The 18,024-nt window shown below is 42.0% G+C and overlaps 2 protein-coding genes across 4 annotated transcripts in view; one reads left to right on the forward strand and one right to left on the reverse strand.

Annotated features, from left to right (window-relative positions):
• Nucleotides 1–483: 483 nt before the first annotated feature.
• Nucleotides 484–16,341, forward strand: LOC146464176 (alkaline phosphatase-like). 3 transcript variants are annotated; one of them, XM_085130096.1, is made up of 9 exons: nucleotides 484–1,322; nucleotides 10,101–10,412; nucleotides 10,960–11,205; nucleotides 11,983–12,219; nucleotides 12,600–12,740; nucleotides 13,244–13,351; nucleotides 14,197–14,481; nucleotides 15,215–15,529; nucleotides 15,710–16,341. In XM_085130096.1, exons 1-8 carry the CDS (start codon nucleotides 1,259–1,261, stop codon nucleotides 15,439–15,441), a joined length of 1,620 nt encoding a protein of 539 aa, XP_084986222.1. In that variant the 5' UTR covers nucleotides 484–1,258; the 3' UTR covers nucleotides 15,442–15,529; nucleotides 15,710–16,341. The 3 variants fall into 3 exon arrangements, with proteins under 3 accessions (XP_084986222.1, XP_084986223.1, XP_084986221.1); XM_085130095.1 differs by having other exon boundaries at nucleotides 486–1,322; nucleotides 10,098–10,412; XM_085130097.1 differs by lacking the exon at nucleotides 11,983–12,219 and having other exon boundaries at nucleotides 485–1,322; nucleotides 10,098–10,412.
• A 336-nt stretch (nucleotides 16,342–16,677) lies between these two features.
• LOC146464177 (4-galactosyl-N-acetylglucosaminide 3-alpha-L-fucosyltransferase 9-like) overlaps nucleotides 16,678–18,024 on the reverse strand; it is a 1,744-nt gene continuing 397 nt past the window's right edge. The window contains exon 1 of the mRNA XM_085130101.1: nucleotides 16,678–18,024. This exon is cut by the window's right edge and continues 397 nt beyond it. Coding sequence (XP_084986227.1) covers nucleotides 16,849–18,024 — 1,176 coding nt within the window. The 3' untranslated portion in view covers nucleotides 16,678–16,848.

Consider the following 18,024-nt stretch of genomic DNA (forward strand, 5'->3'; position numbering starts at 1 on the left):
AACCTTCGGGCGGAACCTGAAGGTATGAACATTACAGAGTGTCGTAAGGAAATAGAAACACCGGATCCCGTTGTAAAGGATCTAGAATTAGCTTTAAAATAACGAAACTATATGATTAAAAAAAAAGCTAACTTTAGGGTAGGGAAAACTGCTATTTAAAAATCCAATGTTTCGATCGGCGCGGCTTCTGTTCTTCTTGGTCTTACTGAAGTACATGAAAAAAAAATAATATTACAGATAAAAATAATAATAATAATAATAATAATAATAACAATAATAATAATAATAATAATAATAATAATAATAACAATAAATAGAATAAAAACATAGTTTTATCTTACTCAATAAAAACGAGTAATTGTGTTTGGAAGTAGCACGACAAAATAAAAGTACCGGATCCTGTAGTAAAGGATCTAATCAGCAACAAATTGTTGAACAAATAATGCAAAAAAAAAAGCAAGGCTGATTTCAAGGTCAGGGAAATATATTTTTCCAATATTTCGAAAGGCACGACCTTTCCTCTTATTAGCACTTATCAAACAACAAGCTACTAACAAATGCACACCATAAATTAAACTAAAAGAGCACGTCACTCTTGGCAATCAGTGTAAATACAAGGGGAGTAAGTGTGATATATATGTTCAATATTGTGAAAGATATTAGCTTCAAAAACTGTGATATTATAATAATTCATGTACGTATGCTAATGAGGGCAAACATGTTGTGCGAGTGAGTTAATATACTGTTCTCATTTCTCATACATTTTTCCTTAAAGAATTCCCAATGCTTCTAGGTAGACAAAACCTGAGACCGCAATCCTGAGATACTTTCGTTTAATGACCACGAAAACAGTGATACAAGTGAGAACTGTCGAACAGAGTGAAACATTCCGAAAGAATCGAAACACAATCGAACACAATTCCAACCAACTGAGCAACTGATCCTTCTCCAAAATGAAAGCTTATTTTAACTTAGATACGTATTGGTGATAAGAGTGTCAATCAGACAAGGTCAAAAACTGAATTATCATTTTAGCTCATTTACAAATACACGTGTTTCGTGAGTTATACAACTGGAAAGTTCACGTGCAGTGAGTGAGATCCTTTAAGCCGGACCCGTGTAAGCAAAGATCCGGTTATAAAAGAGGGCCCGAGGCGATACAGTACCACTGTGTATATGCCCATGGAAGCACTAGTAATATAATAACGTAATCAAATTAAGTTGCAACGTGATACAGAACCGAAATCTAAAAGGTAAAATGCCTCCAATGCTCTTGTATGGCTGGGTGAGCTTCATTTTAATGACGCAATCAGCCCTTTCAGGTATGTTACATCAATTTTTATTCGTCAAAGATTTAGTTGCCAGTTTGAGATTATTTTTAGCAGCTAAATATTTCCTAATGATCGCGATGTTGGTTGATCTGCATTAACAAACTTTAAGAATTTACGACTAAGGGATCGGCTATTTATGGAGGTACGAGTTGGGTTGAGTTGAGTGGAGCGGCCACTTCCGGTTGCAGCCTAGCTCCAGGCCTTTTTAAGTTTTAGGTTTCCCAGTAGGTATCGCGCGCGTTGTTTTTAAGCACGAGGTCGAAAAATAAACATGTCGTGTTAAATCGTGTTTTGTAAGTTTTATTTGGTCCAACCAAAATTGGTCCTTCGAGTCCAAATACAAGAAATCAGCCGCTTGAGGATGAGCCTTAAAAGTACGTGGCACTCGGTGGATGAATGTGTGATATCCCCGCTTCGAAACAGTCCTGAAATAAGTCCTGAAGACTCGATAAGTCAAGTTCCAAGTCAGAATGATTCCGTCAAGTCAAAGTCCTCGTCAACCTCGTCCAAGAGAAAGCGAGAAGCACGAATTAAAGCTGCCGTCGCAAACCTGCAAGCAAAACAGTTAGCCGAACAAGTGAAGCGAGAAAATCAAGTCCGTGAGGAGGAATTTCGCGAAGAAACGGCCCAAAGGGAGTTGGAGCTAAAACTCGAATATCGGAAACGGGAGTTCGAGCTTCTACGAAAGAAAAGAGAGAGCGAAAAAGCCGTCATCTCAGCCCAGAATGAAGCTGAATTAGCCCAACTCGAACACGAAATAATAGGGCAAGAAGTCACCGAAAGAAACGCCGAAAAGAACCAAAACAGCAAGGTCAGTGAAACGATAACATCTCTAAAACCTTATTTAATGAACACTGATGCTGAAAGTAAGGATCATTTTTCAAACCCATGTACTGAGTTGAAACCTGGAATGACATCGGGATATGTTTCCCAAGAACTCAAAACATCAGATCATACACCTCTGCAATATGACAAACAAGTTGTCACGTCGTATGCAAATACTCCTTTAAATCCAGTTGCCAAGTGTTTACCGCCAAAGGTTTTAGAGTTTTATGCACCCAACATTGGTGGGTGCACCTCAACTCAGCCAGACCCATTCAGCCAAGGAAGTGAATATACATCTCAGCATATAATTACTCCTGTGAGTTTAGGGTCAGATCCTCAAACAAATACAGTGTCATCATGTCATTATGTGAACTTTCCCCAACCATTGGTTGGCTATAGTAATATATACGCACCTCCAGTCACATCAGTTACTTGGTCAACAAAACCTGAAATCAAGTATCCAGAAAGACTGAGTAGCCAAACTCCTCAAGACATTCCTTTGTCGTCAAGACCTACATGTGTTAGTACATCACCTGCTGTCAGTAATAGTTTCCAAGCCTATTCCCCTCATGATCCAAAGTTTGAAAGTCCATTGAATCACTCTTTCCCAAGTAGTACACCGTTGTGGGGCCCAAGTTCCAGAAGTACTTCAACTCCCCACTCAAGTCGGGTCAAGTCAAACCCCCTGCATCGACCAGCTCAAGTAGACCCTAGGGGAGAACCTGTAGATGCATTTATTGACAGGCTCATAGATGGCCAGGAAACTGTTTTTGCCGAAAGTCTCAATAGCTCACTGACAGACTCTGGTACAGCTCTGCTCCGAGCACAAGAGCAGCAACGCTTACCACCACTTGAGCTTTTCAAGTTTACAGGCAAGCCAATTGAGTGGCCCAAGTTTATTGAGAGATTTCGTGACCAGATCCATAATAAGACAACACTGACTGACTCTGATCGAATGTCTTATCTGTTCCAAAATCTCAGCGGTGAAGCAAAGAAAGCCATTGAAAGTTTGGGTGTGACTGGCCATAGTTACCCAACCGCCCTCAAAACACTAAAACGACAATTTGGGAACCCCAGCAGTGTGGCATCAGCCTACTTAAAGAACATGCTTGATAACTCTTGTGTGACTCCAAATGATAGACAGGCATTGCGTGATTATTATTATCAAGTGAAAGCTTGCACTACCTGGTGCGTCAAGATGGGCCAGTCTGCTATACTCTTAACACCAGAGTATCTAAGTAGGGCTACTATGCGATTACCCATTAACCTCAGAGTGAGATGGTACGAACATATTGATGGTCATGCTGAGAGAGCTACCCTGCTAGGATTTGAGAAGTGGCTTTGCAAAAGAGTTGACACCTTATTCAACCCACTTGAAGATTTCATATGTGAAGAGTGGAACAAGAAGCAGTCATGTATGAAACCAAAGTCAAATTTGAAGCTGCATTCTCTCGCTACAACTACCAAGACTCCCAAACCACCTCAAGTGCAGCCGCGCATGAAGGAGGTCGGGAACATAGTCCATGTTAGTGAACAGAAGTGCGTTGTGTGTTCAGACAGACACCGTGTTGCGTTTTGTCCTGTTTTTAAGTCCAAAGCCTTGAAGGAAAGGAAACAAGTTGCGTGGGAGCACAGACTTTGCTTTAATTGCCTGAAAGCAAACCATCAATCGAAAGAATGTCCAAGTACAAACCGTTGTCTTAGAGAGCATTGCAGCCGACCACATCACACTCTCCTGCATGAAGATCGTCAAAGCGATCCACATACTGATAGTTCAGCTTACAGCAAAGGCACCGGTATTCAGTCATCAATCCCGCCAAAAGAGAGTGCTCAACCAGTGGTACCCAATACAAGTTCTCCTCTAGTTCCATCCGATGTCCCTCGAAGCATCAACCAAGTGAGTGTTCAGCCTCGGAGAAAGGTCCTCCTTCAAGTCCTGCCAGTTCAAATCCATAGCTATCGTGGTGTAGTCGACACATATGCTGCCCTTGATGCTGGGAGCGACTCGACCTTGATTAGAAAGGACTTAGCAGACCACCTGCAGCTTGAGGGTGAGACACACCAGCTAAGTTTAAATACAGTTGGCTCTGATGCCAAGATCCAGAACTTAAGCAGAGTAAGTTTCTCCTTGTCATCTAAAGACCATCCACAACTGATTTCTGTACAGGGAGCATGGGTTATTAACAAACTCAGTGTCCCATCTGTCAAGGTGTCAAAGGAAAAGGCAAGCGAACAATGGAACCACTTGTTGAACATTGACCTTCCCGAACTTGATGGTAGTGATGTGAAAGTTCTCATTGGGTCTGACATGGCTCACTTACTGATTCACCTGGAAGTTCGCCAAGGGCAACGGGATGAGCCCATTGCTGTAAAAACCCCCTTAGGGTGGACCCTGTTTGGAAATGTGGACAATGGACACTGTGACACAGTCAATGCCAACTTCCTTGTAACTGATCAAGAAACTCAACTGCAGAAGCGAATTGAGCGATTTTGGGAGATAGACTCCTATGCTACCAAGCAAGCCCCCTCTGATTCTGGCATGTCAGCTGAAGACAGAAGAGCTCTGTCAATATTAGAAAGCAGTACAGTGAAGGAAGAAGGCCACTACAAAACAGCATTGTTGTGGAAAGGCGAGCCAAATTTGCCAAACAATCGCGCTATGGCTGTTTCACGTCTCCATTCTACTGAAAGGAAACTTAAGAAGAATCCAGAGCTGGCAAGGAAGTACCAGGATGTGATAAACAGTTATATCAGTAAAGGACATGCTAAGAAATTGACACCTGAAGAGTCAAAGGGAATGACCTCAAAGACATGGTACCTCCCACACCATGCGGTACTGAACCCCAACAAACCTGGGAAGGTTCGTGTCGTTTTTGATGCAGCCTCAAAGTATGACAGAGTTTGCCTGAATGACAAGCTTCTCACTGGTCCTGACTTACTCAATAATTTGGTAGGAATCCTGATGCGATTTAGAAGTGGAAAGATCGGCATTATGGCGGATGTGGAACAAATGTTCCATCAAGTCGGAGTTTGTGAAGAAGACAGAGACTCGTTACGTTTTCTGTGGAGAGATTTAGATGAAACTAGACTTCCAGATGAGTACCAAATGACAGTGCATGTGTTTGGTGCTGTTGACTCACCCTGTTGTGCCAACTATGCACTACAAAGGACTGCCCTTGATCAGTCAGAGAAGTTTAGTAAGGATGCAGTTCATGCCGTTCTGCGTAACTTTTACATGGATGATCTTTTATCCTCGAAACCAAATTCTGATGGTGCTACCAACTTAGCCAAGCAGCTAATTGAACTCCTAGCAACAGGAGGATTCAGGCTCACAAAGTGGATGTCGAACAGTCGAGAGGTCCTGGCAGCGATCCCATCCTCTGAAGTGGCATGTAACACTGTTGACCTTGATTGTAATGAGCTGCCACAAGAAAGAGCTCTTGGTGTCAAGTGGTACACAGAACAAGATTTCCTGTGTTTGCAACCAGTGAAGAGTGGCTTCCCTGACACTAAGAGGGGAATATTGAGCGCGGCGAGTAGCGTATTTGATCCCCTTGGTTTTGCTGCACCATATGTGATTAAGGCAAAGCTGATCATACAGGAGTTGTGGAGGCGTCAAATAGACTGGGATGAAGAGCTACCTGATGAAATTCTTCAGGGCTGGCAAAGCTGGAAGGATGGTTTAAAGTCATCTCAGATTATTGCAGTTCCCAGGTGGTATGGATTCCACCGTGATGAATCCCAAGATGTGCAACTACACGTGTTCTGTGACGCTTCGGAGATTGCCTATGGAGCCGTAGCCTATTTCCGAACGATTAGTTGTGGACGTGTAAATGTGAGTTTCATAATGAGTAAGACAAGACTAGCTCCGATCAAGACCTTGACTATACCACGCCTGGAACTGCAAGCTGCAGTGATAGCAGTCAGATTGAAGTCGAAGATATTGGAAGAAATCGACTTTGAAGTTGATGATATGTACCTCTGGAGTGACTCAGAGATTGTCCTCCACTACATTAGGAACACTCATAGGAGATTCAGCGTTTATGTGTCACACAGAGTTGCTGAAATTACTTCTAACTCTGACGTTAGGAAGTGGCACCATGTGCCAGGTTTGATAAATGTGGCAGATGACTGCACAAGAGGGATCGAAATGTGTGATTTGACTCCTGAGTGTCGGTGGATCAATGGTCCCAAATTCCTCATGCTCACTGAAGATCAGTGGCCAAGAAGCGAAAGGGCTCCAGAATTTGATGACCGTGAACTGGAAGTAAAGGCTTCAGTCCTAACAACGTCAGCTACCCCCAGTGTGAGCATGGTCACATGGGAGAGGTTCTCTTCCTGGAGGAAGCTGGTGCGCGTGTATGCTTGGTGGATGAGGTACAAGTTCAAGTTAAAGTGTAAAGTGAAGAAGAAATGTCCACCCTCAGAGCGACAGGGGAAGACGTTGTGTGCCGATGATCTTAAAGAGGCCTCCCTAGCCTTATGTCAGTTAGCACAGATTGAGTCGTTCAAAGAAGACTATGAAGATCTTCAAGCCAACAGAGCACTACCCCACAACAGTTCATTACTTCCGCTGCAGCCCATTTTCCTAGACGGAGTTATCAGAGTCGGAGGTCGTCCCAACAAAGCTTCTATACCATTTGAGGCAAAGCACCAAGTGATTCTTTCCCCCGCACATCCAATTTCAAAACTGCTGGTTCAAGATCTTCATGAGAAACATCTGCATGCTGGGAGAGAACATACTCTGGCCCTTGTGCGTCAGCAGTTCTGGATTCCCCAAGGAAAATCCCTTACTAGGAAGATCATCAATGATTGCCTGTACTGTAGGAGAAGGAGAACTGAGCCCAAAGTGCCTGTGATGGCAGACTTACCCAGAGAAAGACTTGCGCTTTTTGAACCTCCGTTTACAAATACCGGAGTGGACTATTTCGGTCCCATGAGCGTTAAGAGAGGGCGAAGCACCGAGAAAAGATGGGGTTGCATCTTTACATGTCTTACCACCCGTGCAGTCCATTTGGAGCTAGCAGGAGACTTAAGTACTGATTCGTTTATCATGGCATTGAGGAGATTTCGAAGCCGCAGAGGCAATCCCAAGACGATGCGTTCCGACAATGGAACTAATTTTGTTGGGGCTAAGAGAGAACTAGAGGAAGCATTGAAGTCGTTAAGTCAAGAAAGCATTGCTGGTGAGCTAGCCCACCAAGGGATCACCTGGTTCTTTAACCCACCATCGTCCCCTCATATGGGAGGAATCTTTGAGTCACTGGTAAAGCAAGTCAAAAGAGCCATGAAGACTGTCATTAATGACCAGGTTATGCCAGAGGAGACACTCCATACAGTTCTTGTTGAGACTGAGGCTGTACTAAATAGCCGCCCGTTAACTTCAGTCAGTGATGACTTGAACGACTATGAAGCATTGACACCAAACCACTTTCTGATTGGAAGAGCATCTCCTAACAACCCTCCAGGTCAATTTGAGGAGCGAGAAGTTAACAGTCGCAAGCGGTGGAGAATGGCGCAAGCCCTAGCCGATATGCTGTGGCGTCGGTGGCGGAAGGAGTATTTACCTAGCCTGACCACCCGTTCCAAGTGGAATAAAGAACAGAGAAATTTACAAGAAGGGGATCTTGTCCTCCTGAAGAATGATGATGCGCCTCGCTCGCATTGGCCTCTCGGACGGATTCTCAAGACTTTCCCAGGGAGTGATGGCAGAGTGCGTATGGCAGAAGTGAAGACTCCAAATGGAATCTTGATGCGCCCAGCTGCTAAGCTGTGTTTATTGGAAGCGTCTACTTGACTAAATGAACAGTAAAGGACCTTATGAAGACTGTAAACACTTAAGACATCCTTTTGTCTAGAGCCTGCTCGTTGTCGTTATTTTAAACCTAGGAACTGTTGTTAATGGTCATTCGTTTCGGTCTGTAAACTTACTGGGGGGGAGGATGGAGCGGCCACTTCCGGTTGCAGCCTAGCTCCAGGCCTTTTTAAGTTTTAGGTTTCCCAGTAGGTATCGCGCGCGTTGTTTTTAAGCACGAGGTCGAAAAATAAACATGTCGTGTTAAATCGTGTTTTGTAAGTTTTATTTGGTCCAACCATTGAGTTTGCGTTGTTTGGGTTAAGATTGAGTTTCCGTTTTTGACACTTTTTGGACTTGAAGTAGCAAATTGGGATTAGAAGTCATCGGAGAGACAGCAAAATGACATTTTAATTTCTCCCCACTCGAATCAATTTGCATAAGATTCAGGAGCTCTCAAAAGATTAAATAGAGACCAGTATTACTTTATGACAGAATATTTCATGCAGTAATTACCCGTGGATTTTACAGATTTTATTATTCTTGCATTATTTTTTGTTTTATAATTGTTCTTATTTTCATCAGTTGTGACTGTATAAAATTTACACAATGAACAGTGTAAAACTCGGGCTTTGATTGGTGGAGATTGTGATTTGAGTATAGACGTTCGAATTGCGTCAACGAGTGGTGTGATCGGCTCACGTGATAAGAGTGTAGAGTCCAGCCACAGGGTCCACAAAAGCAGTGAATGTTTATAAGTTATCGGTCTACCAAGTTTATTTCTGTTTATTTTTCACTAGGCTCGGTTTTCTTTGTTCTTTTCAGGAGAATATATTACATAAACCCTGATTATTATTCACTGTCTGGCTTTTATTGTAGCAGGGGAGTGCGAGGCTGAATAGCGGCTGATAACAGTAGCAAAACAATACGATATATATTTCCCCTGCTCATATCCCCCAACATATTTCACCTTCGCGGTTAAACAACACGAGTTTTGAATTCTGACAATGTAATGAACTTGCAGTAAACAATTACAGAGTATTGTTTAAAGGATCTTAACATGCCACAATTTAAGTTCATTATCATATACAGCCAATAAAGCAAATTACAGACAGAATACAAATTGCTAATAAATGCTATACGACTTGTTCAAGTCTCTCACGTTATTCTTAATTCATGTTAAAGACAACTGTACAATTGTTGAAAGTTAACGTCCCTTCTTGGCCATAGCTTTTAACATTTTTTTTTTCTTGGAGGTGATCCCTCTAGAAATGAACTCTTGCAGCCTTGCAACACATCAAAAACAGCTTCGCGTTTTCTACCAGTTTCTCTCTGGTTTGTGACTTTTTAAAATTCGTGTGAAGAACCCATCGACTCCAGTGCCTAACTACATGTCATGAACCATCCCTTATCTTCTAGAATTTCCAACACATTCTCAATATGATATCTCATTACGCAGTTTGAAAAATGCGCTTTTAGGTTGTTTAAATTTTTTTTTATGCATGGGCATTGGTGCCTTTCATAGACCCCAAAATGGCGACCTCTCGTCGACACAGTCGAAGCTCTAAAAAACCAGCTCAGTCATGTCAGTTCAGCCTCGCTCCGAGGCCTCAGCTGGGGACGAGGCTGATGTCAGTGAAGTAAACGGTAGCCAGTCCCACCCACCTCCATGCCGTCTAAATGACTTGTTTCTTTCGCTTTCCAACTCTGCAAACCGTTCACAAAGAATATAATTGAGTTTGCATGAACAAGTAGTTTATTATTCAAATGTAGTCTCATTGCGGCTGGGTGTCGACGGAAACGTCGCTAATATAAGCAACGACGCAGCAATAATATAGATTTCATAATGTGTGTAATATGATCGCAATGTCGTAGCGGTGCATGTTATATGGACACTTACCCTTGCATAAAGCTAACAAAAGTTGGAGTCATCGTGTCATGAAAAAATTTTCCCGAACAAACCTGAATTCAAGTCGAATTCTAGTGTCGAAAATTATCATGCTCCCATCCGGTTTAGGCGACGTAGGTCCCTAGGGAGCGTTAACATGTCGTGCTACACTGAAATATTTGTTACAATCAGAACCCTTGACTCAGTGCAAAGGAAATTCAATAACTAATACTTCTTTGAATTGTGGTACCATTTCTAGAAGCAGGTTATCAAGAAACTAGCAAGTGGTACAAAGATGGTGTTCAGTTGATACGGGACAACTTACGGCTAGAGCCGAACAAAAACACCGCGAAGAACCTGATCCTTTTTATGGGAGATGGTATGGGTTTCACGACTATCACAGCTGCACGCATCCTGGATGGACAGATGAGAGGCGAAACAGGAGAAGAAAACGTGCTGAGCTGGGAGAAATTCCCCTGGTCTGCCCAATCCAAGACTTATAATGTCAACTCCCAGAGTGCAGACTCCGGAGCATGCGCAACCGCATATTTGTGTGGCGTAAAGACCAATCAAGGTAATTTAGAGACAGTAGCGTGCCCTTGCCCTGCTCGACTGTAGTGACGACAAAAAGACCGCAAGAGTTACAGCAAATATTGAAAACAACAACAAAAGATGATAATAAGTGTATTATCTTTTGTCTCACGATATAGTCACTTTGAGTTGTGAATCGCGACGTTCTCGTGCTTATTGCTAGTCTTCATCAGGCTATGAGGTCGACTGTTTACGCGGCACCATTTATATTACGATGGTCAGCTGTGATGAATGCATTTCGATCCTCACTGTTCCGGCGAGAAGTTGTTCCCTCCGCGGTCCGCTGTCGTATCATTCTCCTGTTTTGTTTCTTGATCGTGGGTATTCACGCTTTGCAAATTTCAATTCCTCTGTCCCTATTGATGTTATTAAGGTGAGATCTTATGTGGATAGCTTCCTTGACCCTACGGGTGTACCAATGAGAGTCTCGATCAATAAACTTTACCTCGTCCCAAATGTGGATAATGGCCGATAACATGTGCTCTTTTATATCATCAGCTAAAAGAGAAATTACTCCGTCACATTTTCAGAGCTTATCGGTGTGGACGAGACGGGAAAGTGGGATTACTGTGGCAGTCTTACAGAGGATAACAAATTGGTTTCCATCCTCACGCTAGCAGAGAATGCTGGGATGTCTACAGGTTTCGTGAGCACCGCGCGTGTCACGCACCAGTCCCAGTCTCCTCTTTACGCACACTCTGTTAGCGGTGACTGGGAGAGCGATAAAGATATGCTGGAACAGGCGAAAGATGATGCTTCCAGTTGCTCAGATATAGGTAAGATGGTAGTGAACAAAATAAATAGGCCAATGAACACTCAATATTTTTATTATTATTTTGGAATGAATAAAACTGCTAACCATAAAATTGTGGGCACAAATAAAAAAGTCAAGGCCAATTGTCTGTACTTGAAACGAAATCGCTACAATCCACTTTTAGAATTCATCGGCAGTGGTTTTGATTGTTTTTAGTTTGTTAAAGACAATAGACTGTTCACAGTCCCTTATTTTTCCGTGGGATTTTCTTAACTCGTTCGCTTCGATCGATCTCGCGCCATCTTGGTTTGTAAAGGTGAGCGCAACCTGGCGAGTGTCTCAACTTCTGGAGGGGTCGGGAGTGGGGAGGCGGCTCCTCTCCAACTCAACGTACCCTGACTAGCCCCCCCCCCCCCCCCCCTTGGTAGTTTAGACACTTTTCCCAGGTTGCGCTCGCTTTTACAAACCAAGATGGCGGGAGTTCGATCGCAGCGTACGAGTCTCGAAAATCCCACGGAAGATAGGGGACTGTGAACAGACTATAAAGACAATTGTTTTATCATCTATTTGTAGCCTGTGAACAGGCTCCCAAGTGGGGTATAGGGCGAAACGAAAAATCGGCTAGCAGGACGAGTGAAGCGCAGTATGCTCTATACCCCACTTGGGAGCCTGTTCTCAGGCTATCTATTTGTGAATAACAACAGCAACAATCTCCGCTTATGAAGGCTTCCCTTTTCTGTGCGATTTTAGTCGTAACAAGACGAATGTCGGAAAGTCTCATGGTTTAGTCATTCTTTAGCTCGGCAGCTTGTTGAATACCCCCATGGTGATGGTCTGGAAGTCATCTTCGCAGGAGGTCGTAAGAAAATGATGTCTACAAATCACACCGACCCTGAGTACCCAGATAAGACAGGAGAGAGACTGGACGGCAGAAACCTGATAAAGGAATGGGTAGACAAACATCCCAACTCGCAATATGTTTGGAACAAGACAGCTTTTGATCTCATTGACACGGAAAAGGTTGATCATATAATGGGTGAGATTTTGGAACAGATATGTTTGTGTTCCTGTGGTGAAACTCTTTTCACTGAAGAAAGGAAAGACTCATTTCTTCTCTTTTAAGAGCCTCCCACTCAGTCGTTTTAAGGGGAGTCGTATTACCTCCTCCGCACGAGTCCCCTAAAAACGACTGCATGGGAGGCTACTCTTTTAACAGATGTATCATTAAATTTTGGTCTTGCTGCGTTTGATTTTCTGACGCAGTTGCTCGTGACTTCCTTTCTCACTTACCAACCAGCTTACGTTACTTGCCGAATGTTCTGTTTAAGTTCCCATGGTGACTAAGAATCTGCTATTTATAATGAATTCTGTCAAAAGAAGCTCTTATGCCATGATTTCGATTTCTTCCCATTGTAGGACTTTTTGAGCCTAGCCACATGAACTACGAAATAGATCGTGGAAACGATACTGCAGGGGAACCGTCCATTGCAGAAATGACAAAGAAGGCTATTGAAATACTGAGAAAGAATCCCAAAGGTTATTTTCTTTTCGTTGAAGGTAATAATGAACATCATTTGCTAATTTACATTTTCCAAAATAACTCCACAGCACTGGGTTGGTCTGACTTGCAAAGTGTAAAAACAGTTTCCTCTTAATCATCTGGTCCCGGTTACCTTGAACTTTGATTCGAGTTTAATTACTAATCAGTAAAGATGCTTCCAAAAAATTTTTTTGCCCCTTAGTTTTGGCTTAGACTTTTCTTAACCATTAGCTTAAAATTAGCCGTTAATAACATTTTAAAGGAGCGAGATGAGAATCTCGGTTAGGGCAGAGCGCTTCAAACAAGTAACGACGTCGGAAGATCGTCTCCAGCGTTTCTCCAATACTGACTGTGCTTTGTTATCAATGTGTTGAATAATAAAACTATTATCCCACTCAATCTTGAGGAATATCTCCTGATTTTATCCAACTCGGCCTACAACGTAATCGGCTAAATATCAGGCGATATTCCCCGCGATTTCGCAGGATAATTGTTAATTGTAAACAAATAATGTTTTCAGCCGCTCGTATAGATCACGGCCACCACGCCGGAAAAGCGGTCAGAGCCTTACATGACACGGTTGCCTTGGCAAAAGCTGTAAAGAAAGCCATCGGTATGGTTGATAAAGGTAAAGTCACAATGATTTTGCTAATCATTCTCCTAGGTTAATTGGTTAAGAATTCTGATTGTCAACGACGCACCAATGGTCTACAACTTCGTCAATCACTGGGAATGAGGGATTTCATTTTCGCCCACCCCTCGATAAATGATAAATGACAAATAATGATAATGATGTTGATGATGATGGTGATGATGACGATGATGATGATGGCAAATATGATCTATTGTTCCACGTCTCTTTTAGACAATTACGCCGCATCTCTGTCGTCGCCAGGGGGTTCTTTTCATTCCAGTTGTTGTTTCTGACCTCTGTCCAATTTTGTTCCTCCTCCATTCCCATCTCCTCAAGTTCCTTGAGGGCGCACGGTGACTCCTTTTTCCACTGCGCACATGTACTGCGCATCTCGAGATAGCCCAAGAACCAGGACAGTTCTTACTAAAACAAAGATATGATTGCGTCGTTTCTAACTTTGCGGGAAAAGCAGATCATAGCAAGGGTTGATGTAATATAACAAGGAAATTAGGGGTAACCACACATTTTTCGTAGAAAATTAAGCTTCTATTAAAAAAAATGGCAAACATTGTTATCCATTTTGAAGCTTTTTAGAATTATTTTTGCTGTGTATATATAATGCGTATTTACCCCCAATTTTCGTTTTAGATTCCAATTCTAAGCACTGATCCACCCACACCCATCATTGTCACATTCCCCTCTTCTAATCTCCTCATTGTTTTTACTAGTACAGGCGGAGGACCGTTAATATTTTATGATGTTTTCTGAAGAAGCTTCCAGCTTCTTTCGTATGTTGCAGTCGTTACAATTCCAACATAGCTTTCCTCTTCTAACCGCAGATGACACACTCTTAATCGTAACCGCTGATCATTCACACGTGTTTACCGTCGGTGGCTACCCAAAACGAGGCAATCCGATCTTTGGTCTGGTAATGAACATTTACGATAACAAGCCGAATCTGGGGGACGATGGCAAACCGTACACCACTCTTGGATATGCCAACGGTCTTGGCGGAATCAACGGTACCAGAGAAAACCTTACAGGGATAGACACTGGAGATAAAAACTTTTTACAACAAGCGACGGTTATGAGGTATAAGGAGACTCATGGACTGGAAGATGTCGGTGAGTTTTTGAATTTAAACTGCTCTTAAGAATTATGAAAATAATTAAGGCTGATGAAAACAGACGAGCGTTTAGTGCACTTAAGGTTTCGGCCAAGCCAACCGCACTCCTTTTTAAGACTCCTCGCACTCCTTTTTAAGACAGTTATCGAGCAATTTCGTTGAAAGTACTCTCAAAATCGAATCAGTCTCTATCATCTTTCCTGTGGCCCTGTAGATTTTGGCCGAGAGAATAAACAGTCAAATGGCAATCATACTTTAGGTGCTGTGGATCATAAGTGCAAAATGTTTCTTTCTTTCGCATCCAGAGTTTCAATATAATATTCATATTCATTTGCTCATTATTCACGGGTATGTTACGAACTCACAATATGGCCAGCTCCCAGTTGGCTTAATAGCTCAGTTGGTAGAGCACTGCACGGGCATTGCAGACGTCATGGGTTCCAATCCCGTTCAAGCCTGATTATATTCAGGTTTCTTCTTCGCATTCACTAAGTTGCGTCAACAACTGCGGTGACCTTTCTTATATTCAATCTTTCATTCGCAATTCCAATATAGCATTCTTTTTTAACGTTAATGTGTTAGGAAAGAATGATTTACTAACAATTGAGGGAACAAGACGACTTATTTCCGACTCACCGATAAGAACAGTGTACAAATGTACGTAGCTGAACTTAACAGCAATCCACTGCATTGCTATAATTTACTACTTTTTCAATTTCAATCAAATTTAGGAATATATGCGGACGGTCCTGGAGCCTATTTGTTCCATGGTGTGGTTGAACAGCAGTACATATTCCACGTGATGGACCACGCCTTGTGTTTAAGTGACAGCAAAAAAGGATTATGCCAAAAGCATGTGACCAGAGGAGGTCCGGGGAAGATAAATAAGGGTATAAAATGCCAGGGCAGGATAGCTGTCATATATGTGTTGTTAGTCTTGTTTTCCTTAGTTTTTTAGTCCGTTTCTGGACAATTTGCTATACTTCGTATTTAAGCTTCGTGTTTTATGAGTTATCAACCTTCAATTTTCGAGCTTGAAATGTAAATACAGTGGAACCTCTCCTTACGGACACCTCTATAATACGGACACCTCTCTATAACGGACAGTTCACTTTGTCCCTGAAAGACCGAAATCCATATAAAGCCTACCTCTCTAAAACGGACACCTCTATAATGCGGACACTTATTCCTGTCCCCTTGGTGTCCGTAATAAAGAGGTTTGACTGTATAACTTTTTAAATCCACTCTGTTTGGTGGTTTCACTCCTTTTTTTTTTATAATGTGATCAAATGTTTCTTTCCTGCCAGTTAGCAAAAGGACACTTGTAACTTATCTTGTTAACTTCTGCTAATGTTTTATACAATTGTTTTCCTTGTTTCAGTGCTTTTCTTTTCATTCATTTCTTGAGCATTATACTATTTTCAGTTACCGTTATCCACCTCAGCTAACCCCACTGAATGTGTGTAAACAATATTGTAAAAGTGATATATGACAAGATTGTTGTAGTTGTTATTTTTGTCAGTGTCTTTCATAATGAGAGAATCACACTAAGTATTGCACTGTGTAAAATATTTTTATTATAGCGGCCAAATCATTAGTACACAAATTGCTGCAGACCAGTGGTTGAAGAAAGAAGAACTATGGTCTCAATTAATCGTTAGTTACAAGGAAAGTAAACCTCCTAATCAACTGAAACAAGTCATCCCTGCTTTTTGTGTAAACATAAGGTAACCAATTAATTTAGACCATATGAGAGAAATGGCAAGATACCTTCAACTGTACATGTGCTTTAATTATCTAACGATATTAAACCTAGGGATTCTGTTAAAATCTGAATTTCTAAGATTATATTGCCAAATCCATTTCTCTTAAAATGTTCCTGAATACCTGGGTTTATGTGGGGTGCACTCTGCTGTTGACTTAGATTTGTAGATGAGAGTTGCAATGTCGTGCAGTCTTCACTATCCTGTACGCAAAAACCACCGAATGTACGTACGGACGGACGGACGAAATCTTGGACGAACGGACCATAATGATAGTTAATAAAAGGCAATGGTTATGTTGTGAAGTCTGACAAACTTCTTTGTTATATGTTTTTGTTATATGTTTTAGTTTCAGCACCATTGTTTTCATGGCAAGACTCTCAATTAACTATGAACTGACAAACGAATGAATGTAATTTAAAACGAATTAAAGTAAACGCTTACATCTAAAATACAAAAAGGTAGACTTATTTCGATATATTAAAATTACATTAATCAGATTATTTTATTTTGTTTTATTCCCCTAAACTACGTAGCCAAGCTGGAATTTTAGTACATCAAAATTGGTCTGTTCAAATACCTTTGGGCCTAAGAAACCTCTTTTAACTGTAAGGGTCCTCCAAGCCCCAATCTTCGTACCTTCGCGGGTGACAATAATCAGGCTTAAGCCCACGATGCAGCTTCCTACTTTCCAGCGCCATACACACTTGGCAAAACAGAGGGTACCGTGGCTTCCACCAGCGACCGATACTTGTGTTTGAAATGTCTCCTATTCCTTTCCATTTCCACTCTAAATACTTGTTATATGCAGTCTCATTATTGCTAAGAAATTCCAAGTATTCCGCTAGTTCCTTTGGACTGTTGAAATCGCTAACTTTGATAATCGAGTTCTTAAGATTTCCTGGCAAAAACTGGTCTATTTTGTCGGTGCCCATAAACACTGGTACCGACCCAGTGGTGAGGGCATGATAAAGCCTGTCATCTATGAAGTAATCACAATCTTGGTTCATAAAAACCAAAGAGAACTTGTAACGCCTCGACAGTGCAATTTTTTCTTGCTTGAAAACGTACCGTTTGTCAATTTTTGCGTACAATTCTACTAAGCCTTTTTTATTTCGTAAGCATTCGCCATACGAATCCACCTGAATGAATCTCATGAGCTGCCGCATGTATTCTGTTCTGACAGGTTCACATTTACTAAACACAGCTAACACGTTTCCCAGGCGCTTATGGAATGGGATGGGTGGGTCGAGTTCCGGCATTGGGTAAACTGGAGCTGGAAAATCGGAGTCCAAACGATAGCTAATGAGCAAATTAAACTGTGACATAATACTCAAGTTGTACATGGCGGGTGTGTAGACAGGATTTTCATTAATTTGAAGAATCCATGCCACATCGTTTTTAATTGGTGGAAGATTAAGAATATCCGGTTTTCTAGCATGGACAACGAATGCGCTTGCTTCCGCAGCCCTTGACCTATCGTTTGAGAGCTCGCACGGGACGGGACATTCACCTGGCTTACCCGCGTAGAAAAAAGGCCAGAACCACGTGTGGTTCACCCCCGTCTTCTGAACGGGGACCTTGTGCCCCATTCTTCCTGACCAGTAAATAATCAATCGTTTTCTCTGAGGGTTAGGAAACTCTTGTTCATTCCAGGCAGCAGTCGTGTCATCCGCTGAACTAGATGCTTGAACCGGTGATTGCTTTTCAGCTTTCCTTAAACGAGAACTGGTTCGACTCTGCGTGGCTTTCTGCTTCTTATTCCACGCAGAAGTCGT

The sequence above is a fragment of the Pavona decussata genome, unplaced genomic scaffold (assembly GCF_977016875.1).
Source record: "Pavona decussata unplaced genomic scaffold, jaPavDecu1.1 SCAFFOLD_168, whole genome shotgun sequence".
In the NCBI taxonomy this organism is placed as follows: Eukaryota; Metazoa; Cnidaria; class Anthozoa; order Scleractinia; family Agariciidae; genus Pavona; species Pavona decussata.

What these genes read in the sequence shown, in the direction of transcription:
- LOC146464176 (XM_085130095.1), top strand. Translation starts at nt 1,259, where the DNA reads ATGCCTCCAATGCTCTTGTATGGCTGGGTGAGCTTCATTTTAATGACG. An exon ending in CATCGGTATGGTTGATAAAG is followed by an intron (nt 13,352 to 14,196) that starts GTAAAGTCACAA and finishes TTCTAACCGCAG; the next exon opens with ATGACACACTCTTAATCGTA. An exon ending in TCATGGACTGGAAGATGTCG is followed by an intron (nt 14,482 to 15,214) that starts GTGAGTTTTTGA and finishes AATCAAATTTAG; the next exon opens with GAATATATGCGGACGGTCCT.